This window comes from Anas acuta, chromosome 1 (assembly GCF_963932015.1).
Source record: "Anas acuta chromosome 1, bAnaAcu1.1, whole genome shotgun sequence".
In the NCBI taxonomy this organism is placed as follows: domain Eukaryota; kingdom Metazoa; phylum Chordata; class Aves; order Anseriformes; family Anatidae; genus Anas; species Anas acuta.
Window position 1 is genome coordinate 29,928,530 of NC_088979.1, and position 25,069 is coordinate 29,953,598.

The window sequence follows — 25,069 nt, forward strand, 5'->3', positions numbered from 1 at the left end:
CTCCACTGCAATTAGGTCGTGAAGTTCATTTATCCTGTGGCCAACGGTTTGTATGCACCTCATGTGTCTGAAGAGTGGAGGCCCTGGAGCATGTCCAGAGCAGGGCTACGAAGCTGGTGAAGGGCCTGGAGCACAAGTCCTGTGAGGAGCGGCTGAGGGAGCTGGGGGTGTTTGGGCTGGGGAAGAGGAGGCTCAGGGGAGACCTCATTGCTCTCTGCAACTGCCTGAAAGGAAGGGGTGGGGAGCTGGGGGGCGACCTCTGCTCATAGTAACTAGTAATAGACTAGAGGGAATGGCCTCAAGTTGTGCCAGGGGAGGCTCAGGTTGGCAATGAGGAGACATTTCTGCTCAGAAAGAGCAGTCAGGCACTGGGACGGGTTGCCCAAGGAGGTGGTGGAGTCACCGTCCCTGGGGGTGTTCAAGGAGAGGTTGGACGTGGTGCTTGGGGACATGGTTTGGTGGGTGACACTGGTGGTAGGGGGATGGTTGGACCAGGTGATCTCGGAGGGCTTTTCCAACCCTAATGGTTCTGTCCTGTACCGTGGGGATACCCATACGAATGCAATAACAATCCCAAGACAGGCTTCAAGTGTCTTGAGGTCTCTTCCAACCTAGAAATTCTGTGATTCTGTGAAGTGTGCAGAGAAGACAAATCCAACTAACTGCTGGCGTGCAGGACCATAACTTTATGCAAGCCCAGAGGGCTGGGAGAGGATCCCACCCTGCTTGGGGGCAGCGAGCAGCACCTCACCGCGGCCAGACCCCCACAGGGGCGAGGCGGGAGGCAGAGCACCGGAACTCTCCCTCCCTCCCCAACATGGCGGCGCCGCCTCCCCCTTTCCTCCCCCGCTGCTGCCGCCATCACGGCGCAGGGGCCGCCGGGAGGGGAGGGCCGAGCGGAGCCGAGCCGAGCCGTGCCGATCCCAGCCGGGCCGTGCCGGGCCGGGCCGTGCCGCTTTCCCCGCGGCCCTGAGGCAGGGCGGCCGGGCGGTGGTGGCGGCGGCGGCGGGCGCCGTGGGGCTGCGGGAGCGGCTGGCGCTCCCCGCCTTCCTCTCCGTGTCGCTCCGCGCTCAGGCCCGGGAGGACGGACTCCCCCCTCGCCCCCTCCCACCCTCTCCGCCCCGGGCGGCGGCGGAGGAGGCGGCGGGGAGCGGGGAGGCAGCGGAAGGAGCAGGTGAGGGCGGCCGGGCCGGGAGGGGACGGGGACGGGGTGAGGTGAGGGGGGGGGTGGCGTTGAGCCTCCCGCCTGCTCGGCTGTTGAGTGTGGTTATTTATTTATTTATTTATTTATTTTAATTAAATTTTCGCGTTTATGGTTTGTTTTCGGCCTCCTCCTCCTCCTCCCGCTTTTCCTGAAGAAGCGGCAGGGTCGCCATTTCCTCGGCGAGGGCGCGACCCCGCCCGGGGCCTCGTCGCCTCGCTGTGGGGGGGGGGGGGGGGGCAGCAGGAGCAGGCAGGGCCCGGCAGCCTCGCAGGGCCCTTTTTGTAAGGGTTCAGCGCCGTGCCCCTCGGCAGGAGGGCTCATCCCGCCGTCAGGGCCTGTCTGCGGGCTGCAGGGGTGGCTTAGCGGGTGGCTGAGCCCTCAGGAACCAGCCCTGCTCCTTAGGGTGTCCCACTGCCCCAGCACCGTAACGTGGCTGTCCGGTTCGCAGATAACATCTCCAACCTTTCAGGGCTAATCCAGCTTGGATCTGCCCCAAGCTGTCTCTTACCCTGCTAAAACATCATCTTTGAGCACGAGGGCAAGGCACGAAACACTGCAGACCTTCTTCTATCTATCATCCTAGGCCCTGGTTCTTTTATTTTTGTTACCTGTCGGATGCCAACCGTGGTTTTATGCAGGTGGAAACATAATTGGCAGTTCCTCATCCTTGCCAACGGAGAAAAGCCGTGTGTTAAAATTAGGGGGGTGGCTTCAAGTTAGCAGGGCGATGGGTTGGCAGCGTGGGGCTGTGAAAGTAAGCTCGGAATAATTTTGAGTCTTCTGTCAAGCAGACTTCTCTGTGTGGGTTGAAGATCGCTAGACTGACATCCTGTAAAAGTACAGCTAGTATTTAAGGTGTTTTGTTTTTTTTGAAGTTGGATAACTACACATTTTACTATTTTTAACACTATTTTTAGGTAGTGGAACAGTGGAGCTCCTTCAGGTATCACTGTTTGATTAGCATCATGTCACAGAAGTGTTAGCCTTGTAATTAGAAGCAAAACCCTTTCAGCTCAAAATCTCTTCATTTGGGAAAAAGAAAGGGGAGTTCTGCCCCTTTTCCTCTTTCCAAGCTGTTATTTAGTCATCAGCGGTTATCAGTAATTTAGTTTATCCTAGAGTTTTAATCGGGTTGTGTCTGAAGTTGTATTAGATTTTAATTTTTAAAATTTGATTGTTACTTTAAATGGAATATTATTTGTCATTTTACAGGTAGGATATTTGACATAATACTTAGTTTGTGTGTGGTGTACATGTATGCATGCATACTTGCCAGTCATGTTTTGGACTTCTTAAAGAGATTTCATCTCTTTACAGAGTTTTGTGAACTTTGCTTTTGTTGAATTTTGTTATGTCTTAGCTACTAGTCTACTTGTAGAAGCAGGATTGTTTTTTGCAGAGGACTGGATTAGTTCTTTTTGGGGAAAAAAGCAGATTTTTCAGATGTGTTTCACTTGATTGTGGCTTATCTAATATCATACTTCTATTGAAGAAAAACGTCAAGCATGCTTGACCCCAAAATGTAGCAGTACTGATAACAAACACGCAGAATTTCTACAAATATTGTGTCAATCATAACACATCTCATTGATTTCAGTTCCTTGGTCAGTGCCTGTAGGTATACTCAAATCTATCCACATTTAGGATTTATTCATAAAGTAACCCCCTGAGGTATATTTCACTTCAAATTGTAGTATAGATAGTGTCCTTAACAGATTGCCACAGTGGGAGACAAAGTTCCTGCATTAAAGAATAACATAGGTTTATCTATCATTAAACAAGTTATCACAGTGTTAAAGTACTTCTGATTTATGAGATTTATTCCTGCAGATGTTATTCATGTATGGGAAAGTAATAACGCTGTATAGTTTCTACAGTTAAAATCATAGCTCAAGAATTTGATTTATTAGTATAAAGTTGATTTCCATGGTGTCTTACCCTTCCTATTACGGGACCTAGCGTATTTGTTAGTAGAAGGAAGCTGTTCCAGAAGTTGAAGATACTTCAGAAACCCTAAGTAGATTTAGCAATGCGGTGCTGTGTACCTGAAATAGAGAAAATCATAAGTTTTACTTGGAAAAAAAAATAATCATTGTTGTAAGTATTTGAAATATTGAACGGGAAACCTGACTGCTTGAGGCCCAGTCCGCACTGATGCTTGGTGTTGTCTGATCCACGTGAGTGTTTGGTAAGGCGATGGTAGTTCGGGAACAGGAGTTGGATGGAAAGGAGCCATTGGTGTGGGAGGAATAGCAGGATCGTGGTCAAGAAGGGTAAAGCAGTGTAAGATGAAAACGGGGAAGAACTGAGCGAGTTACCTTTTTTTTTATTTATTTATGGGTGTTGAATTGTAATTGTTTATCCGTTAACTTGCCACCTGAAAAATTTGGAAGTGAAATATTTCACTTAAATTTTTCTGGTCCTTTCCCCCTCACTATGCTTTCTATAAGCAAGGGGAGCATTTCTATGCTTGCCAGTAATACAAAACCACCACTTTTCATCTAAAATCTCAAACGCAGCATTGTTCTTATAGTCTCTGTTTATCTGACTTGCTTGGTCTTTGGGAGAATGCGAATGGGAGTGCCTGCATATGCAGATACAGCCTCTGAGATGCGATGTGTGTGTGCAGCGTGTGAATATTCCTTGATTTGTCTCTGGATAACATGCCTGGGCTCTGATCCTGCAGCCTGCAGAACAGGTCTGTTCTCCTCCAAGTGAAATCTCATCGTGTGGTTCTGGTGGCAGGAGTGAGGCCCTTGTGTGATAACCTGTGCTTACAGAAAGTAACGAGCTGTCCAGTCCCAGCATGCTGTTTTGGTTTGCTTGAAATAGTTTCTCATGAAATATATCTTCTGTTAACAAACTGTCTGTTTTTAATAGCAAACTAGTGGGTATGGGAGGGAACTAAGGACTGACAGAATGTTACCTGGTTTTTATTTTCACATTCCAAGTTTTTATTTTATTTAAAAGCATCTTTCCCCCCCTTTTTTTTTTTCTCCCTAACCTTAGAAGATTCAGGGTTGGATGGTGTTCTCTTGATTTCCTTGGAAGTAGTTATCAGGCCAAATACAGGGAAGCTGGCAGTTGGAATGAAATAATCTGTTCAGTTATTATATTGCCCTCTTAATCCTCTCCGTGTTTATAATGACCCTTTTAAGCCTAGTCATCATCATAATTTCCTATTGAGGTGAATTCCAAGAAGGTACTAGTTACTGGGTAAAGGGCGACATTTTAAAATATCTGTATATATCTTTTGCCTCTGTTTTTCATGGAAATGAAAGGACCTTCAAGTTAGGAGGCCAAACGTTTGTAAATTTTTCACATCTGTATACTGCTGTCACGTCACTGTGCTGTACTTATGTATTAGGTGCACCCATTTTATCTGTCTTTCATGTGTTGAATCCCCCCTCCCCCTCTGCCATTGCCAGTGCCGTTCTTCTAACCTTTTTTTGTTTCAGATATGGCTCTTTTTACTGTAACCGTTTAAACCAAATTCAGTATTTGGTATGTGATCGCCTATAATAAAAATGCTTCTGCATATGTCAGTATATTTTTGTATCCTCCGAAGGGTGTAGCTGCATGGAACTTGACAAATTCAGCGGGTTTTTTGCTAAAATACAGCGGGGATCAATCCTGAAACGGAAGGGTGCTCAGCTAGATTAGTTGTGGTATTGTTTTGCTTTCTAACTTTAATGGTTTATCCTGTCAGACTTTATAACTACTGCTGCACATTGAGCTGTCCACAATGACTCCTAATTGTTTTTCTCGGAAGACTGGACTAATTTGAACTCATCAAGTATTTAGATAAAATCATTTCTTCTTGTGTGCATTACATTATATTTATTTGCATTTCATCTGCTGTTGTATTACTCGATTTCCTAACTCAATTAGATCTCTCTGGAAATCTCCACAGTTTTTACTAACCCAAATAATTTCCTTCTACTGGCAAATTCTCCTGTTTCACTGTCTGCTTCCATCCTCAAGAGCACTAATGAATGTTAACCATTGTTTTTAATGTCTGGTACACACCACATGGTTAACTTTTTGCCCTCTGAGCATCTTGGTTAAGGTCTAGGTTATGTCAACCCTACCCGGGTGATTCTTCAGATAATCCAAGGCTTAGAAGTAGTCACTAGAGCTGAGAAATCTCACAAATACATATTATAAGCTTTCTTTTGTTGTCTATAAAATGAGGTAAAGTACTTAGCAAGAGCTTCAGCCCAGTTTTGTTTGTAGAAAGTGCACGGATGTCAGCTTCTAGGGAGGTCTCACCACTGAAGTAACAGTAGGATTCAGAAATTTCACCAAGCTACAAGGAAAATAAGCAGGTATTACCAAACTTTGAAGCGTAAAATGTAAGTTACAGCAGTGCTACATTTTGTATGCAGTTGTACACGTTTATACCTTATTATTACTTTTTTACTGTAGAATGGAAGCTTACAGTCAATGCTATGGGAGTGTGCTGCTGGTCAGATGAGTGGCATTTGGTACTAACCCAGTGTGGTGGGGGCTAGTTTAAAAATGTATTCTGACTGTATGGACGAGCTTTTTGCCATTTGCGGCTCTTGTTTGGGTGTAAGAAATCAGCTGCAGTGCGTGTGCACTGAGCGCAGTAACACGAGGATGGGGCAGAAGAGAGCAGAAGGGCAGCAGGTTGGTGTTGGGCTAATCATGTTACGTTGACTAATGAGCTCCAGAGTGGTAGCGTTTGGCTGTATAACAAAGAGGTGGCTTCTTGAGCTGCATGTAAATTGTCCTGCAACTGGCAGACTTTCCCAAATTTGTGTTGTTTCCGTGCAAGTTGATAACACTTAAAGAATGCACAATAGATCCTGGAGCCCATCGTCTCCTTTTTCAATAACCCGTCTCTATTGCCCAGTATCATGCTTTATTTTTAGATTGTTTTCTTCCTGTTTTCAATAACTCCTTTTTTTTGTTTTCTCAGGTAAGATAAATGATAAATTGTGACTTCTTATTTGTCAAATGTGTGCTGTATTTGCTTCAAAATCTGCTTTTTTTTTTTTTTTTAATTAAACATAGTTACTTCTTGGGAAGCCTAATAGTTGTATTACTACTTTTTTTTTTAATATACTTGGCTAGTTCCAAATAGTTGAGTGATATAAATCAGTAAGAAGTAAAGAGTGTGGATGATGTCAAGGTGGTTTTCAATAGGCTGTCATGCATAACTAAGGAGAAAAAAAAAAAAAAGGAACTCTCATTTTCAAACACCATTCTGAAAATGGGAGCCATTTTCAGTAGCTGGAATCTTTCAGAGAGGTCGGTGAAGTGATGTTAAAAGTTCTTTTCACTTGAAGTCACTTGAATTGATGCAGAAAAATACATGATCAAGGAAAGCATCTGCACTGTGTATTGTTTGCTACCTAAACGAATAACATTATATGATTTTTCCCAAAGGGAAGCTGAAGAATCCAAAGCAGGTCATAAAATAAAGTGAAAAATGATCATTACTGGTGTTCTGCTGAGTAGTTTGAATCAGAGACATTCCTTGTAATTAAATACATTTCACTCATTTATGACTTCTGTTTCTTTCTTCATCACCTCTGCAGCAACTCTTGCAACGTGTATCATACTATTTTATTCATGTGAGTTCAGTGTCAATAGCCCCAGACTGAAGGATTTTACAGTTTTGCTTTTTTTTTTTGGTTGAAGTAGTACAAAATGTCAAAAATTAGAAGGAAGGTCACAGTGGAAAATACCAAGACCATATCCGATAGCACATCCCGAAGACCCAGTGTGTTTGAAAGGCTTGGACCCAGCACTGGAAGTACTGCAGAGGTGAGTTGTGAAAGCATTCTTCTTTTCCTCCCCACCCCAGCATCTTCTTTTCCAGGATTTAGATGGTGGGAAAGCGTAGCTCACAAGTGCCAAATACTCAGATGTCACAGGTGTTAGTAAAGGTGAAAAGAACTCCTTAACTCATGGATGTTCAAAATACTAATGCTAGAGTTTTCAAATAACGTGTGTTGTCCCAGCTTCTGGACAGGAGCAGTAGTACTGTACATTTTAATACTGTTTCCACCAACCTAATTTTTTCTCTGCCAGACCTGATTCTCGTTGTTGATCTTTTTTTTTTTTTTTTTGAGTTATATTACTGGTGGACAGAAAGTAGAGATAAATGGGAGTTAATGTGGAGTCATTTGTTTGTTCTGCCACACTCACACCGATGGTATTTCCAGAAATGAGTGTGAAATTCACCCAGTGATGTCTGTCTCTTAGACACAGTGCCGTAACTGGCTGAAGACTGGCAACTGCCTCTATGGGAACACATGTAGATTCGTACATGGCCCTTCACCACGAGGTAAAGGCTATAGCAGCAGTTATAGAAGGTAAATCAAGAACTCACTTTGAATTCTTCACATGCTGTAGGAAAATAGCTTTTGCAACTATGTCTTCTGTTCTTTTGTGTTTTTTGTTTTTGTTTTGTTTTTTTAATAATGAAATGCTGTGGTGTGCCTAATGGTGTGTTTTATCAATAACCACTTGTATTGCGAAGCTGCTCAAAACAGTTGATTTGGCAACCTGCAGTGGGTTTTCCCAGGATTTTTGTGTGTATGTAACTTTAAAAAGACCACTGGATGCAGATTAATTCCTTACATTGCTTGAAATAGGGAAATCAAGAATCATAAAAAATTATTTTTTATATGTGTAGTGTCACTGCAGCTTCTGATACACCTTTCTGTCCTTTACTAAAATACTGTTTTGTAACTACTTACAGCAATAATTGCGTATTTGTAGCCCTTCTGCCTTCACTGTACTGTTTGATTACGGTGTATAACCTTTCTAGCTGTGAGAAAACACTTCTCTTCAAAACACAGTGTTGTAACTTCGTTAGCTGTAGGCTAAATATCCTATATCAAAAGAAGAGATGCTAAAAGTTACTACTTTTTTTCAGAAAACAGAATTTTTACTGTTACTCCCACATTACTCTCATTTTAAAATGCGTTTTTTCCCACTGTCCTCTGTATGGTGTAACACCGTGCTTGTCAACTGAAACTAAATGTAGCAGTAAGTTTGTACTATTAATTTTATAAAGGACAAAAAAAAAAAAAAAACATAGTCATTTGTAGAGAATGAAGACTTCATAGAAAGGGTAACCATGCAAAAACTGTGCTGTTTCCTGAGCTACAGTGATGTCAGTGTTACCTTTAGATTACAGACGGGTGCACTGAAGCATCAAAACGTAAAGCAACTTGGTGAAGGTCAAACAGGAAGGTTGGCTTGATGTTCTTTCCTGCTCTTGTGCCATACTCTCAGGATGATCTTGACTTTGCTTGTTTGATCTTCTAACGTGGCAGCCTCTGGGATACGAAATACATCACTAAGCTTGATGTTTATTTCACTGTGTGGAAGATCTTACTCTGCTCTCTGCTGAATGTTCCAAATGGGGGCAAAAAAACCAGTGATTTATTGGTAGAGATTAAATTAAAAACCTTAAATGTAGCATGCTGCTTTCTCCTTGCTTTCAGAGTTTGGAACGCACAGTTTGTGGTTCTGCTTGGTCATTTGAAGAGAAGTCACATTTCTTTTAATGACTAAAGCCTTGTTACTGCCGCACTGTCACCACTAACACTTAAGAACAACGCTGATTTACTTACTACTAACTTTTTCTCCCTATTAGGAATGTACTAAAAAAGTCAAAGGATGGGTCTTGCTGCTCATTTGGCTGACATGTTCAACATTTTAATAAAGATGTTCATAAAGGAAAAAATAAAAAACAAGGGGCAGGGGGGCAAGCCCTCCTACCAAAACAGACAAATGAAAAAAGCACACTTGTCTTCAGAGGATTCTACTGAGAGCTCTTGGCTAGGCACAGAAAAAGCTGTTTTACTTGCATAATAGAAGTTTTTATGCTATTCAACAACATTTTACAAATGTATCCAGGTATTCTAAATGTAATTTTATTGGCTTTGTGCAGGTCAAGCTAATTCTGATTCCACACCAGTTCAGTTTAAGCAGTATTCCTATTCACATGTCTGGGACGTGCTGGCGGTGTGGCCACACGTGTGTTCAGCGTTCACTGCTGGCAGTCTTTTGTCTGCTTTGCAGGCAGTTTGGTAGGACACGGCACACCATTATCCCTTCCTTGCTCCTCCTATTTCATACCTGTCTGAATAAAGTCTCATTGTTAATGGTTTTTCTGACCATAATTCTTCCCTTGGTTCAAATCATCACCAGACAATAGGAAAATTTGACTCTAAAATGTGAAAAAAGCCTTTTAAAGGTAGTGTGTGTGTTTCAGCATTAATGCTGCTTCTCACATCAGGAGTTTTCATCCTTCTATTTAAAACAACTAGCAAGTTTTTGCATGTAAAGCTTTGCTGATAAGCATATTAAGAACCCAGTACTAGACCTGCCCTTCCAGGCATCTGAAAGAAGCAGCAGCTAATAAAGGAAGAGCTGTGTGTAAACATGCTGTCCTGCGAGGAATTTTGCTCTGCCTGTGGATTGGCAGCTATCCCATCCGTCTTATATTGTTGTCAGGATCTGTGCCATTGTAGTACCTGTCTCTTTCCTGAACCTCTTAATTCTGCATCCTTACACAGGGTTTAAAAAATAAACAAGCAACAGTAGGAGGTAAAAACGTATGAATCTTAAAAAGAACAAACACTGTTGCACAGGAAACTGAAACCAGGACAGTGTCTCATGAGCACTGAGTTATTATATACATGAAATGCCAATCTGGCCGTACACACCCACGTGCACACACACACAAATTCTCTGCTGGGTGTACTGTAATGTGTGCCTGCTGCTAGCAGACATCTCCCAGCGTTGGGAGATAGGTACAGAAGCAGATGGAGGTGCTGTTCAAATGGGCATTTCTCCTGGAGAACTGAGCTGCAGCAGGAAGTAACGCTGTTTAAAATCACATCACTGCACTGCTTAAAATTGGAAATGGTGAAATTCAGCGGTTTTGGCCTTGCTTAAAATATGGGCCCCTCCCAAAATGTTAATTCATTAAAGTTATTTTTCATTTAGTTTTCTTCTTTCATTGTACAGTGATAACACCGTGCAGCCTTTTGTGCAGAAGGTTCTATCAGTTATGATGTAAACTTACAGTCTTAAACTGTAGAATTAAAATCATGTATTTTGGGGGGGGTGAAATTCAGCAGCATGCATTACCTGGAATAAACAAAAGCCCCTTTTGGAAGGGAAGAAAAAAGCAAGTGCGTCAGTAGGCCATTTATAAAAACAAAAATTGTGGTGCACCTGAAGGGAAAACTCGTTAGTAGACCAGCTTGTTTTTCTGTGCATAAGCCAAAGCATCTGAAAAAGAGTCACAGCTTCCTGAGTAATTATTTCCTCAATAACATGAGATTGAAAATTTGGCAAATGGTTGATATTTTTGGCTTTTATGCTATAATACTTGGGGGGAAGGAGGGCAGTGTGGAACGACTGGATGGTTACCTTGACTTTGCTCCAGTCTTCTCCCAAAGCTGTAAAACAAAACAAAAACAAAACAAGCAAAAAAGACAAAACCAAAACAAACAAACCCAAGAGCACAACACGACTCTGAAGCTGTAGCTTTTTTCATTCCTGTGATTTCTTGATGACTTTCATAATCTTAAAGCAGATTTAAATACTGTTTTAATAAACTAAGTTTTTTCTTCCTTCCCTTCCACACTGGAAAAGGGTGTTAATTGAAGGTGATATGGTTTGCATTATTTTTTCCACTCCAGCATACAACTTCAATAAATATCACAGTATTATATGTCTGTCTAGAAAATGTGTGGGCTATATTGTAAGTTCTCTTGCTTTCTCCTTCAGCTACCAAGTTTTCCTGAGAATTGCTCTTCTTGAGGAATAATAATTACAAGTACTCCATCTGTAATCTCCTTGCCTTTGAAATTGATTTTCAGTTTCACAAATCTGGATCCTTTGTGCCATACCTGAAATACTATTTAAAAATTTAAGCTTTGAATTGCCACTTTAATATTGAAAGCTGGTCTACATGTGGAGGTAGCTGATGGTTTGGAACGCCTCAGAGAATTTTTGTCATACAATGGAATTCTGTTTCTAAGCTGGGAGGGAAAAAAAAAAAAGATACTGAATTACAACCTTTACAAAAGCCAGATACTTTAAAGATGATATAGTCACGTGTGCAAGGAAGGTAACTTGTTTATATTAGTATGCTGGATATTTTTTTGATCCTTGTTAGTGCTGAAAGAAGCAGCACGCTACTGTTTTGTACCATTCCTCTGATCTAGACTGACCTGTATTTGCAGTTTCATGAAGAATTAAACACATTTAAAAATGAGAGCAGTCATTGGTCTTTTTCTTTTTATGTACTAAGGCACACAACATTGTGACATTGTTTAAAGAATTAAATACAGGTAACATTGCAAAGGAGGAAGTAGAAACAAATTACTGTGTTCCAAAGGTGCACGGGTTGAAAATGAAATCATGTTAATTTGAATATTTTAATATGCCTAAGCTGGGAAGTTTTCCTACTATATGTTATGTGACAGGAAGGATGGAAGAAACAACTCTTTCTAAATGGAAACTAATTCAGTTTAAAAAAAAATAAATGCAAATTACATTATCCAAATATTAGATAAACTCTTTTAATCAACTAAAGTAGCATTTTTAACTCTTTCTTTAGTGTAAACTGACGGGTGCAGATCCAGTACTTCCATATAACCATTTCACAAAAGAATCTGTAATTAAAGCTTAACAGCCATCACAGAAGTACCAAATTTTGTTTCAAGACAGATTTATATGAAGAGAAAATTTGTTTTCTTGAACCAAAACATCATTTGAAGCAGCTCCAATGTCCCTTTTGCTTAGGAACTTGTTTAAATGCAAGAGTTGTTCTCCTTTTAACCTATAGTGTGTATATATATATATATATATATATATATATTTAACCTAATCTATTTAATCTATAATAAGTTGATAAATCAGCTTCTGAATCCATACGAGGAGGCGATGAAATTATAAAGTTACCTTGTAGTAGTATAGGATATTCCCCTTCCCACGTCACAGTAATACATTTTACAGAAGATAAACAGTTGTAAGACTAGTAGAGTTTTAAAATTAAATAATGAAATAGTTATGTTATTGCAAGATGGAAAGTGAAGGAGGCCTCCAAGAGTGAATTTCTGATGCACGGCCTTGCAACAGCCACTCTTTATGTAGCAGTCTTAACCAAGATCATGGGAGGATGACAATTAGGGCAGACGATCTCCACTTCTGCATTTGGAGTTGTGCTTTTATGTGACTAACTGCTAGTCTACAGTAGTTTGACTCTGCAATAATTTTATGTATATAAATCAGTGCAGCTTAGCACATGGATAAGGCTTAAGATAACTGGAAAGACTTGGTCTGAATGATTGTGAAACGTTTGCATGATGGTCAGAAAAAGAGGATTTGTTGTGGCTAGGATCAGCTAAAGCTGATTTAAAGTGGTCAGTGAGCCATGACATAGTACCATGTGTACATACAAGTAATCTTACTTCTTAGAGTCAAGTCTTCCTTGATGTTCTGAAAGAGTTTTGGTTTTCATTTGTTTTTTCTTTGAGTACTTAAACCCATTAGAACTGAATACTTATTTTTCATCCTTATTGCTTTTGGTGGGAGGTTTAGATCTCTGTCTATATTAATGACAAAAATAGTTAAAAGATTGTATTTCTTTAAAAATGATCCCATAGAACTGGTCATATCATGTTTCTGTATTATACAGGTCACCAGAAAGGCCTACTGGAGATCTTCGGGAAAGAATGAAGAACAAACGTCAAGACATTGAGGCTGAGCCACAGAAACGAAGTACAGAGGAATCGTCCTCTCCTGTTAGGGTAAGAATGGAGTTTGCAGAACTCCAGAATCCCTCAGTAGCAATTGGGCACTGTGTCCTAGAAACCTGATTGTGGTGCTTTGTAATACTTGAAATGTTTAACAAATTGATGATATTGTACATAGTATGTGGCATATTTCATTATGAAGTGTCATAATAGTTGTAATTGAAATTTTATAGCACTGTTTGGTCTTTTGGTTCTCAGAGATTTTATAAGTCCTACAGACTAAAATGCCATAAATACTGATGAACAGCTATTTAATAACAGTGCAGACTCTTCAATATTACCAAGAAAGCATACTGACCATTGTTCAAATCATCCATTATTTTTCCCCCTGACATTTATTCATATCCATTGTTTATGTGCATCCTGACTTCAGTTGTTCATCTCAAATTTGCATTTGATGAGACAACACAGTTATTGTTGTGCTGGTCCACTTCACCTTCCTCCTCACATATTCATTAGCCATCCCGACTGCTCATTTTTGGATCTTGCAACAAATTAATTTTTCATCATTCTCACTTCATAAGCATCTTTCTGCAATCCTAACCCCCCTCAAATATCAAAATTTACTTTAAAATTGTGTTATATACTTCTGCACTGATGTTGCAAATAGGGACAGAGTTGGTAGTGTGATCCTGCCACCTGTGCTATCAGCATCAGTTTGTTCTTGTATCATGTTTTTTAAGACTTCCTATGAATAATGGTTAATTTTTCATTTTTTTTATTTTTGTGGAAAATCAGTTTTGCTTCTGCAGGTATTAACAGTATTCTTTTTTTTTTCCTCTGGATCTGTTTCTACTTGCTGTGTAAAATGAATTTTTCTGTCAGGTGTAAATAAATCAACAGCAGCTGCTATCATTAAATTAACAGAATGGCTTACCTTCCAATCATGTTTTCAGTTGCTGTTAATTTGTGTAAAATTTCAGTCTTTTCTTTTCTTAAATGTGTTTCTTTTATTTTCTAATAGTTTGAATAAACTGTTTAGTTACTAAGTACATGGTTGGTGGGAAAAGTGTTTTTTTTTCCAACCATTATTAAAAATTTATTGTAACTTCTCTCCTGGTATAACTCTTAATTTTGATGTAATTCTGGGTTTGATTAGTTAACCCTGCTGCTTTTTATAGTGTTCTATTCATGTAATAATAAAATACTCTTAAACAACTAAACCCCAAATAAAGGTGACCTGGAAACAGGAGTCAAAAGGAACTGGAGAATTAGAGCATCTGTTAAAGTACCAAAGAGTTATTTACAGGATAAGCACACTGCAGAGAAAAAATTGCTCTGCTTCAGTCTCATAAAACAGAAGGCTGAGGAAACTGCTGAGGTTTTTGTATTAATTGCACGGAGGCAACTGTGGAAAATATGGGATATCCAAAGAAAATATTCTGGAACAAATAGATGAAGAGGGACAGTCATCAAGAGTTGCATTGCAAAGAACCAGGATATCCAAAAGAACAGAAGACTGAAGTAACTGAACTGCTTACAGAAATCTTGCTCCATCATTAGTTACTCTTACGGTGGAGATCTAATGATTGACGTTCTCATCTCTTACTAAAGCTTCTGGGATAACTGAGGAAACGGATAAGAAGTCTTAATTTCATTTTGAAATAATGCAAGGTAGCTTGTTTCATGAAAAGTTTCGTAATTGTGGTTTGTTTGTGATTTTTTTTTCTTTTTAAATAAAGAAGAAAGAGCACTGTTCCTGCAGTCAAAATTTGTGCTTCGCTGATCTACTAGCATTGAAACTTGACCAGAGAGCAGAGGTTAAAAGAAAACTGATATAAGCAAGATCTTAAATAGCTTCCTTTGAAACAAAGCTTTTGAGGAATAGATAGGTGAATAACAAGCATAATATCAAAAGTTTTAGAAGCCAGATAAAGGGAAAATTTTAGATTAATTTAAAATGAGGTTGCAGAGAATGCTATGGTGCTTCATCTAAAGAGATTCTACTTTTTAAGAATGGAAAAATGATGGACATCCCAAATGTTAAACTTTGCAGAAGATATGAGGATACTAACTGAGCTAAATAAAGTCAGAGGAATGCCATAGGGACTGCGGAAAAGATTTTCAACAGTACAATGGCAGATGAAACATGGTGTTGGCGAGTGCAAGGTAATGCACAGTGAAGGAAGTACTTACGACAAAAAATATATGAATTAATATTTTTAAAGTAACCAAAACCATACAGTAGAAATAAGTTATTGTGGACAGCTCAATGAAATCATCTGTTCAAAGTACAGTCACAGAAACAAAATGCTCAGTAATATAAAAACGGAATAGAAAATTATCACTGCTATGCTGTAGGAATTAATGGTCCAGTTTTATTTGAAATGCTGTTTGGTTATGATCACCTGTATGCAAGACAATACAGTCCAAGGTCTTTTTGAAGTGAGCAAAGGGTGGGGAGGAGACTGCGGAGAGGAGAAGAAAGGAGTTGTGGCGAATGCATATAATGTATGGTTGAGAGAATGTAAACTAGATGCGTCTTATTCGTACTTTATCCCAGCAGAAACAATAGCAAGTTTGAAAATATTGAGGGGAAATGCTATTTACATTATATATGACAATTCTACCTGATTGCTGGAAGATAGAGGTAAAAACATGAATAGGTTCCAAAAAAAAGTTGAGGAAGTAGAAGAGAAGAGATTTTCTGTGTTTGGAGACAGAGCTTTTGCTGGTTATTTTATATTTAGGAAGAAACTTCATATATATGGACAGCTTATAAAAATATATTTTCTATTATTTCTTCATGTCTTGTACTATTATTTTCAGAGACAATATGCTGTGTTACGTGGACAAGTACAGCAAACACAGTTGTTTTTGTGTTTTTAGGTTTGTGTTTGGAAGTACTTCAGTTCTGATGTTAGTGTATCAAATATGTTGCAAATAACTAGGATAGGTTCTTGCTGTTACTGTATTTAGTTGGAAATTTTCATGTTGAAATTATCTCCGAATTCTGAGATAGTTACGTTGGAGTATTTGAAGCATTACATAAAGCAACTTCTGGGAGGTTTGTGTGATTTGGGAAACAGTGGGAAGAACTTAATTTACCTTTAGGGAAGGTTTTTGTAAGGAATATCTATCACTTGTTTTATATCTGCTTTTTGTCACTGTGGCTTTTGAATATCTGCACTGGAAATAGAGGTCAGCGTTGTCTTCCATCTCTGAAATGGAATCAATACCTGTTCATTTCAGGGAAATGGAATACATTTTCTTGTACGTTTGTGCAATGTGCTAGTAATTTTCATTATAGAGGTATTGTACGTAGAGCAAAACAGTACTGTGCTTACCCAAAAGATGTGAGCTGTAATGCACAATAGCTTGTTCCAGAGTTAAAGTGAATTCTGAATTAGTTTATATTGCTGCTGCATGCACATGTGCTGACAAGGCTGCAACTGAAGCTTCTGCCTTGTAAGAATTGTAGACCGTAAGCCTTATATTCTCTTCATCAGTGTTGGCAAAATAACACTTTAGCTAGAAGCATGTTTTGCAGACTGGGTAAGTCCTTTAGTGCTTGGCCAAACTCTTCTGGCCACAGTGGGAAATTCATCCAAGGAGACATTGAGTCTTGTGCTGCAGAGGGTTGATTGTCTTACAAGGTGGGGAACTTCAACTTAAGCAGATGTTTAATTAAATAAAGTCTCATAGAAATCAGTCATAAAGTTGTGTTTTTTTTTTTTCTTAAGTAGCATTTCTCCTGAAATTCAACATTAAACTGCAATAATCTATTCAACACACGTTAATAGTTTAACTTTGAGCACATACATGAAAACAGCGTAGACAAAGTCTACCAAATTATTATCTGCATTTAGGACAGTTAACATTTTTTTTAAGTAAATAATTATACTACTATAAAAGTTTGTTTCTATTCTAGTAAATGGAGTCTTTTTCAGATACAGTATCTTGTAGTACAAATAAAAGACATGCTTTTGCCCTGTAGGAGTTTGACTTATTTTATTCTTGGCTTATTAAGGTAGAGGTGCAAAAAAAAACAATGTAAAGTATAAGAAGGTCTGTAAGAAGGTCTGATATGAATGAAATATTTACTCATTAACTAACACAACCCATAGTAAGAGGGAATGAAATGCCTTGCAAGTGAAACAAACGCAATGAAAGGAATATATTGAAGACTTTTCCATGAGCAAATTTGAATGTGTTCTATACCGTCATAATTTACATTCTTGAATCATGTGCCCCAGGAAAATATACTCAGTTTCTAAGCACAGTTTTTTGTGTTTTTGTTTTTTTTTCTTCCCAAGATGCTGTCTTACCAGAATTTTTCTTGTGACAACTCAAGTTGCTTAGTGTATGGATGGGCTTGGATCAAGTTGTGTTGGCTTCTAAAATAGCATGCTTGCATTAAAATTGTCTATTCTCTTCCCCTATATTCAATAATGCAATAAAATTCCTTTTATAGATGATTTTGTTCTCAATTCTTCTTTAGAAGTATGATTGTCCCATTGCTGCCACTACCAAATGTCTCCCCTGAGAGGAGAAAATACGGGCTGTTTCAATATGCTTGCGTGGTGTTGTGAGTTTGGAGGTGTAGGTGAGATGCGTGTAGGTTGTGTACAGCTTCTAACGTGGAGTATGAAATGATTCCTGAAATTATTCTTGAAACATGCAGTTTACTCAGAATGCTCTTTGTTAATGAGTTATTTGGTGGATTGGCCTTGAAGTTTTTTGAAGTTAGTATGTATAGGGTATGACCTCACATGCATCTTGTGGCTTGCTAGTACCACGTAGGGTTGAATTAATAGAATTTAGTACATGTATTTAATGTTTTGTTTTTGTTTTTTTTTTTTGCTTATAGGGACTAGTATATAGCAGAAGTAAACAGTTTGCAAGAACAAATTCAGCATTCAAGGAGAGTAGTCTAGAAAAATGAAGGTGCTGTACGAAAAAAATAATTGTAGGAGGAGCTTGTTGATAAAGCTGCAAATTTTGAGAGTTATGAAAGTCTATTTTCTCTTGAAGTAACTTGCTTTGGAGCTTGGTGGAGTTGTTGCTGTTAGACTGGAATGCATTTGGTGCCTGTTGTGATGGTGGCTTAGTTGATGTAGACTTGTCTGCAACTGGTGTCAGAAACCGATGTGGCCTGATAGGTTAGGGTCTTGTGCATCACTTTAGAGATCCTGTCATGAAGTAAAGAAAACATAACTTTACCTTATTCTACAAGCTGCTTTTAGTTACACTCGACTCAAGTTAGTTCTTTCATGTGAAGTTTCTTTGTGTTATTTAGCAAATGGTCAGTTTTTCAAAATCTTGTAAGGGTTTGAATATGATATACTTAGCGTGTTGAGATGAGGGGCTTGAAGGTAACTGAGCATTGAAGCATTTTTCAGTTTACTAGGTAAAATAAACGCAGTACTTACTCTGTGATCACTTATTTCATTAAGCTAGTCTGTAACATTGTTAAGGAATAAAAAGGAATAGTTTCATTGTATTCACTTATAATATTGCGTAGTCACTCTTATTATTTCCTTACCGTGTTTGTGACGTGGTCTTGAGAATTTAAATCAAGTAAATGGTCTAAGTCTCAATAAGAAATAGCTAGCGAAATTCTCAGGCATCTCCTTTTCTTGGCATAAAGGGTCCTACAAAGCAGCACTGAAGAATCCCCAAAAGAAAGCACTCTGGGAGGTGAGAACAAACGGGGAGCGGGGCAGGCTTTTGTTATTTGCTTTTTGTGGTTTCGTACATAAATTAATCTGTGATACTTCTAAGCTTGGATGTTCGTGGGTGGTTTGTCTTTTTTTTTTTTTGGTGAACAATTAAAAAAAAAAAAAAACTTTGTCCTGTACTCCACTAAACCCAGGTAGATTATTTAGAGAATACGGATTCAGCAGAGGCAATGATGCAACTAAGTAGCTCTACTACTGGAATATAGCAGGGGGAGAAGAGCAGCTCAGGACCAGGCGCCTTTATAAATTACTTTACACTCTGTAAGAACAGTCTGGCATCCTTAGGTATCCATAGGACCACCGGTCCTGTGCATCACATGCACTGTTTTGCCACATGCAAAGTGGGTGCTACTGCAGTGGTTAGACACGACTAATAAATCGAGCCGATGAACGTTCAGCTATAAAGCTATTAAGAAAACTCTTATCTAGTCCATTGCTTTAGATTTTCTTTCTCCTTTCTTCTGCCAACCAAGGATTCCCCCCCTGCCTTACCACCCCCTTCTTTATCCTCTGGAGAGTTAAGTGGTTCAGCTTCTCACAGGGTCATCTGCCTTGCATATGACATCCTTATTTACAGCTGAGAACTTATTCACGCTGTTAAACTTCTGGTTTTAAGAACCCGCTCTGTTCTTTTGGTTCTTATTTTAAACTCGATTCTCTGATACGTGCTTAATTCTTGCCCTGCCTCTAAGCCTTATTTTATGAATTCCTTCTTCCTTCTTTTTCCCCATCTGCTATTTGCATACTGATTATATGAAATTGCATTAGAGTATTTTGCCTGTGGAGTCTCTGCTTATTTAAAAAGGTATTTTTTCAACAGGCTGAAGGGGAAATTGCTTTTTGTACTATAAAAAAGGAACAGCCAAAATACCATGTAAAATGTACCTGCTTCTTCAGGCTTCTTTTAAAAATAAAGTTGTTTACTCTAATGCAGCATTTTTCCCTTATAGAAAGAGTCTTCACGAGGAAGACATAGAGAAAAGGAGGATATCAAAATTACAAAGGAGAGAACACCAGAAAGTGAAGAGGAAAATGGAGATTGGGAAACAAATAGAGAAGGTAAGCGAAATTAAACTAATGGTCTCCCTGCAGCTCAGAGAATTGCACTAATACTGGACTGCATGTAAAGGAAAATAGTTAAAGATTCGGTCTTTAAGTAGAGTATTTCTGTGCAGTAGCCATTAAGATTTATTTTTGGAAGAGGGCAAAGAAGCAGTTTGATATGGGCTGCTATAATAGTAAAAGCAACTTCTTTTAGAAACATTCTGTTTTTGAATCTTCAGACAAGGAACAGGGCCATTGGCTATTTTGTGGTTGAACCACAAAAAATCATCCAAGATGATTTTGAAACTGATCAGTCCAAGAATAGAGCATGACTCCTTTCAAGTCAAAAGTCAGCAGGGTTTGGTTTTTTTGGTGTAATTTGTATTAGTGTGGACTATCTCATTAACCAAGTATTTAATTAGAATGCATATGCCAACAGCTGAAGGGCGCAGTTGGTGAACTGAAAATACTAGTGGGGTGGTGAGAGCTTTGCTACTGTAGGCTCTTGTGCTTGAAAGGTGATTTTACTGTCCTTGGTGCTGATAATATTCATCCATTTACTACACAGACGGTTGAGGAAAAATCTGTATTGTTTTCTCATCCCTCTCCTGAGTCTTTCCTTTTTCCTTTCAGGGCCAAGTTAAACTGCCACTGAAATCTGGCAACTTGTAATAAAGTGTGGTACTTACATAGTTTTGTAAGTATCAACGTTTCAGCAGTTACTAAAATATTGCAAGACAGTGGGGGGGGTTCTGGTCCACAGTTAAGGATTCTTTTTACCATTCAGTAGCGATGCCAAAGAAAGAAACAGTCATTTTCCAAAGAATTTATAGCTCTTTATTAGACAAGATATTAGTTATAAATAATTATATTAGAATACGTATCTACATTTTGTTCCTATAACCACAGATCTTTTAAAAATGCACAAACGATCCTGTATGGTCAACACTTTTACTTATGTTTCTGGTTATGTTCTGCTGGAAGTTCTGCATGATGCAAACCAAATGCAGTCACAGTGCCTTCCTAAACGAAAGTGTTTGTAGTAAGCATTTGGAAGGGGGAAAGTATGTGTTATACACTGAGAGAGATGTGTGATTTTCACTTAAATTAAGGTGCCTAAAATTTACACAGTCATAGCAAAAATCTCTGTCAAATTAGAAATCTGCATATGCTGTGGTTTACCTTTTCTGATAACGTGAAAATAATTTTGGCTAAACATATAAATGGAATTGTTAGTTGATTTAAGGTTGCTTGTCTGGTACTTTGTTGTGACGTAGAAAACTGTGATATAGTCAGTGTAGAAAATAAAGTTTTAATAGTCCAAGTGGCAGACTTTGTTTCTGGGAAGGAAAACAAAAAAACAAAACAACAAACTAGAAATTTTTCAAGTGAATTCGGATATAACGAATCTTTTTGCAGTAAGATGTACTATTAGTTATTTGTGCTCTGACTGTCCTATGGCGTATATGCATGGAAATGGAATCTAAGTTGAAGAAAATTTGCAACAGAAAAACATCTATTTTTATATAAATATGTAACATGAATGTCTTAATTCTTAGACATGGAGGCTTCTAGCTTGAGAATTATGAATTTCTCAAAATAGTGCTGTTCATAGTTATAACCTCTGCTGTGGGTAAAGCAGAATTGGTGTCTGTGAAGTTGTATTGTAATATAATTGGACAGATGGACTGGGAAAGAACTTACGCTGTTAAGAGCTGCTCCTTTCTGGAGGCTGTTCTCATGCTCTCAAGCCACATGAAGAGAATTTGTAAACTCAATATAGTTATTGCAAAGCTTTTATATAGTTCCTGTGTGTCAAAAGGGGGGAGAAAGCTAATGAATCTTTAATGAGGTATCTGTTCTTGGAAGGTTCTTTTATCAATGTGCTTTCTGAGTATTTGACTGAAGTAACTATAAACAAAATAAGAAGTGTAAACAGTAAGACTGCTTCCTTTTTCAACAAGATTCCGGTTGCGTGGCCTGAAAGGTGTGGTATGAACTGACAATGACTTAATAAAAAAGCGAGAAAAAAATGCTAATGTGAATACCAAGGAGTAGGAATGTTTTAAGCGTGGTTTTACCCAGTGAAAGAAGTTATGCAGACCTCTTCTTTTATTTTAAAGTCGTTTTATAGATGTAATTAGACAGGTGTGTGAAATAACATGTTAAACAAAAAGCCCTAGTATAGTGCATTACTACTTTAATCCATTTCATGTGAGATTCCCAATTAAGCAGGGCTCCACATATTTTCAGTCTTTGTGAAAACACTCTTTTTGGGGAATATTTTTGTTATATAAATGGAAAGAAATGGTGTACTGGGTTTCCCGTGCTCCCTTAGATGAATAATTGACACAAGTCTCTAAAAGAAGTGAAGTGTTACTAATGAAGTTTAAGTATTTTAATGGTGGTTCATATGGGACTAACTGGAGTTATTTCAGGTTCACGCAGATAATTGGAGAAGAGATTTGGCTTAGCCTTGTTGAACCATTTATGCGATGCTTAAAAGTCACTGAAATATTTATGCTTGGCATCCAGCATGCTAAAGGAATATTATTTATTTCCTATGCAATCCATTTACTAGTCTGTTTACTTTTTGTTTTAATTAAGACTCTGATAATGGAGATGTTAACTACGATTATGATCATGAGCTGTCTTTGGAAATGAAGCGCCAAAAGATTCAGAGAGAACTCATGAAATTGGAACAGGAAAACATGGAGAAACGAGAGGAAATTGTCATTAAAAAAGAGGTTTGTATTCTGTAAATGCAAAACTAAACACTTCTTATTGTTTCCTAAAGACCTGAGCTTTCTGGATTACAAAAGTTCTACTCTGCACATAGTAGTAGATAAGTGGCATGTTTATAACTTGATGTGTGACATGGATATTAGTTGCAAGTCACGTATCATCTGTTCAGTCATCTGGCACCATAAACAAGTTTTCTCCTCTATGAAGTCAGCTATTAAATGAATAGGCAACTTTGCAGTTTAATGATTTAAAGCTAATAAAACCTTTAACAGAGATGGTGTAGGAGAAAACGTAAGGCATAACTTATACCCAGTCCCTTTTCCTACGTGTCTTGTGGTAACTGAGGGAAAGTAGAGTGACAGATGGGCAAAGCTGTTACCAAAGTGCTAGAAGGACTAATTTTGGAGAAGACTTTAAAAAAAAATAAATAAAAGAAGTCTGAAACAAGGTCCTTCTTTTCTGGACAAACTTGAATGCTAGCTGGGATCATACTATCTGGGATTATACTAACTTCAAAATTTTCGTTACAGTTTTTGCAAATCTTTTCTTCCCCCACCGTTTTTTTGGCATGTTTCATTTATGGTGTTCTTGTAAGCTAATAAACTGTTTTGAAAACTGTACGGTTAGTTTATTGGAGGTAGATGTATAAAAGTTTAAGATCTCACATCTCGACTGTTACTGTTTTTACATATGTGACGTGTATCAGCATACAGCAAAGCTTTTGAGCATCAGTCTTTTAACATTTAATATATTCTTTATCTCAAGATTTCTCCTGAGGTGGTTAGATCTAAATTGACACCATCACCATCACCAAGAAAGTCTAGCAAGTCTCCAAAACGAAGATCCAGTCCCAAATCATCTTCTTCGGCTAGTAAGAAAGAAAAGAAAGCGTCTGCTGTATCTTCCCCGCTTTTGGATCAGCAGAGGTCAGTCCGTACAGATGCATCTTGGGAGAACGTGGGAGTGGAGAACCACATTGATTTTTATTACCGGGGCTTTCATAATTAACACAGTTTTTCATTTTCCTTGCTTTCAGAACTATTGATTTTATAACTTTAGGGAAAAGTCTCTAAATTATGCAGCGTGAGTCATCTACTGTGGAAAATTGCTACATGCACGTAGTTGTCAGTTGACTGATTTCATGCTTTACAGCAGGCCTTTTCTCTTTGAATGTCCAGAGTGTCTGGGATGTGATGAGGAAATATAAATAACTAAAGTGAGAGACAGCTTTCTTTGAGATGCTGCAGCCTGCAAAGTAGCTCATCTAGACTGAAGTGAGATGTTTAAAATGTGACCATCTTCACATTCTGTTGGTATTGCATGTTGCTGTTCGGGAAATAATGTTTGATTTTAAAGCCAGAGACTTTCTCAGGCTTCAGGAGAAGAAAAGAAGAGGCGGAATGTGGGTGAGGGAAAAAAAAAAAAAAGCACAGGAAAGGATAAGATGCATGAAAGCTCCAGGAAGATCAGACTGGGCACCTTGCCACAAAAAGTCAGTCTCCTGAAACTACGTTCTTGATGGCTGCAGGGGCTTTCAAATGACTATTTGGTGCTTTTAGATAGAGAAGAAATTAGAAATTTCTGGAACAGTATAAGCAGACACGTCTGTATTTGCAAAGCAAACAAAACCTTTAAGAACAAACCAATGGTTTTTGCTACAGGAGGATGGAGCATGGGGATAATATGCTACTGGCATGTAGTACGTGGTAGCATCTAGTTCGTAGGGTTTATGTCAGTGATAATTTATATGAAAAAAATTGTGTAAATTCCTTTGTAATATGAAATACATACTCAAAAGCTTTATCCTGCATCAAGTAGTTAATGGTAAATCTAAGACATGAGTGATTGAAGTCATTTTCCATGCTTGAGTGGGGTGTTGCATTGCAGAATTGGGAGTCTAAACAGACAAGATACTCCAGAGTTCTGGTCTTGTGGTGTATGCAGTTCATGCAAAGGCATTGTAACCTTGGAAAATAGTTCTTTCTGAATGGGAGCAGTTCCTATTTTTGCTTCAGAAATAAAGGTTACAAATTGCAGAGCTCGCTGTGAATTTTTACCACCTGCATTCACCCGTCAGTCAAGTTCCTGAGCACTGCTTGCTAATGGAGTGGCAAATCCTATCCTAAAAGCTTCAAGGCCCTTTACATTGTACTTTCCTGCCAACATTTGAAAAATCATTATTTGAAGTAGTTGGCAGTCCTTCATTTTTTTTTTCTTGTTGGTTTATATCTAGGAGTTCTAAAAGTAACCAGAGTAAAAAGAAAGGTCCTCGTACCCCTAGTCCTCCTCCTCCAGTACAAGAGGAAACTCCGTTAGGAAAAAAACACAAAGAAAAACATAAAGGAAAAGAACGTTCAGAGGAGAAGACGAGGGAGGTGAAAGAGAGAGGCCGTGACTTTGAAAGGCACAAAGAGAAAAAAGAGAAGCAGAGGTAAGTTATAATGCATTATTAGCTTTTACTCTTAAAAGCAAGGTTACATTAATGTTATCAAAACACAGAGTAATAAGGGATTTATACCTGCCTTGCCAACAACCATTTCAGTACTCATTAAATATTTAAATGCCTTATGTAGTTT

At 38.5% G+C, this 25,069-nt stretch overlaps 1 protein-coding gene across 6 annotated transcripts in view; it reads left to right on the forward strand.

Annotated features, from left to right (window-relative positions):
* Positions 1–863: 863 nt before the first annotated feature.
* ZC3H13 (zinc finger CCCH-type containing 13) overlaps positions 864–25,069 on the forward strand; it is a 47,276-nt gene continuing 23,070 nt past the window's right edge. For 2 of the 6 annotated variants that reach the window (XM_068675001.1, XM_068675011.1), the window contains exons 1-8: positions 886–1,174; positions 6,875–7,000; positions 7,442–7,551; positions 12,906–13,017; positions 19,655–19,763; positions 22,356–22,495; positions 23,259–23,419; positions 24,727–24,924. In XM_068675001.1, the coding sequence (XP_068531102.1) occupies positions 6,884–7,000; positions 7,442–7,551; positions 12,906–13,017; positions 19,655–19,763; positions 22,356–22,495; positions 23,259–23,419; positions 24,727–24,924 (947 nt within the window). In that variant the 5' untranslated portion in view covers positions 886–1,174; positions 6,875–6,883. Of the gene's footprint in view, positions 1,175–6,874; positions 7,001–7,441; positions 7,552–12,905; positions 13,018–19,654; positions 19,764–22,355; positions 22,496–23,258; positions 23,420–24,726; positions 24,925–25,069 lie in introns of those variants that run through there. The other 4 variants (XM_068675022.1, XM_068675040.1, XM_068675031.1 and 1 more) reach the window with 4 other exon arrangements.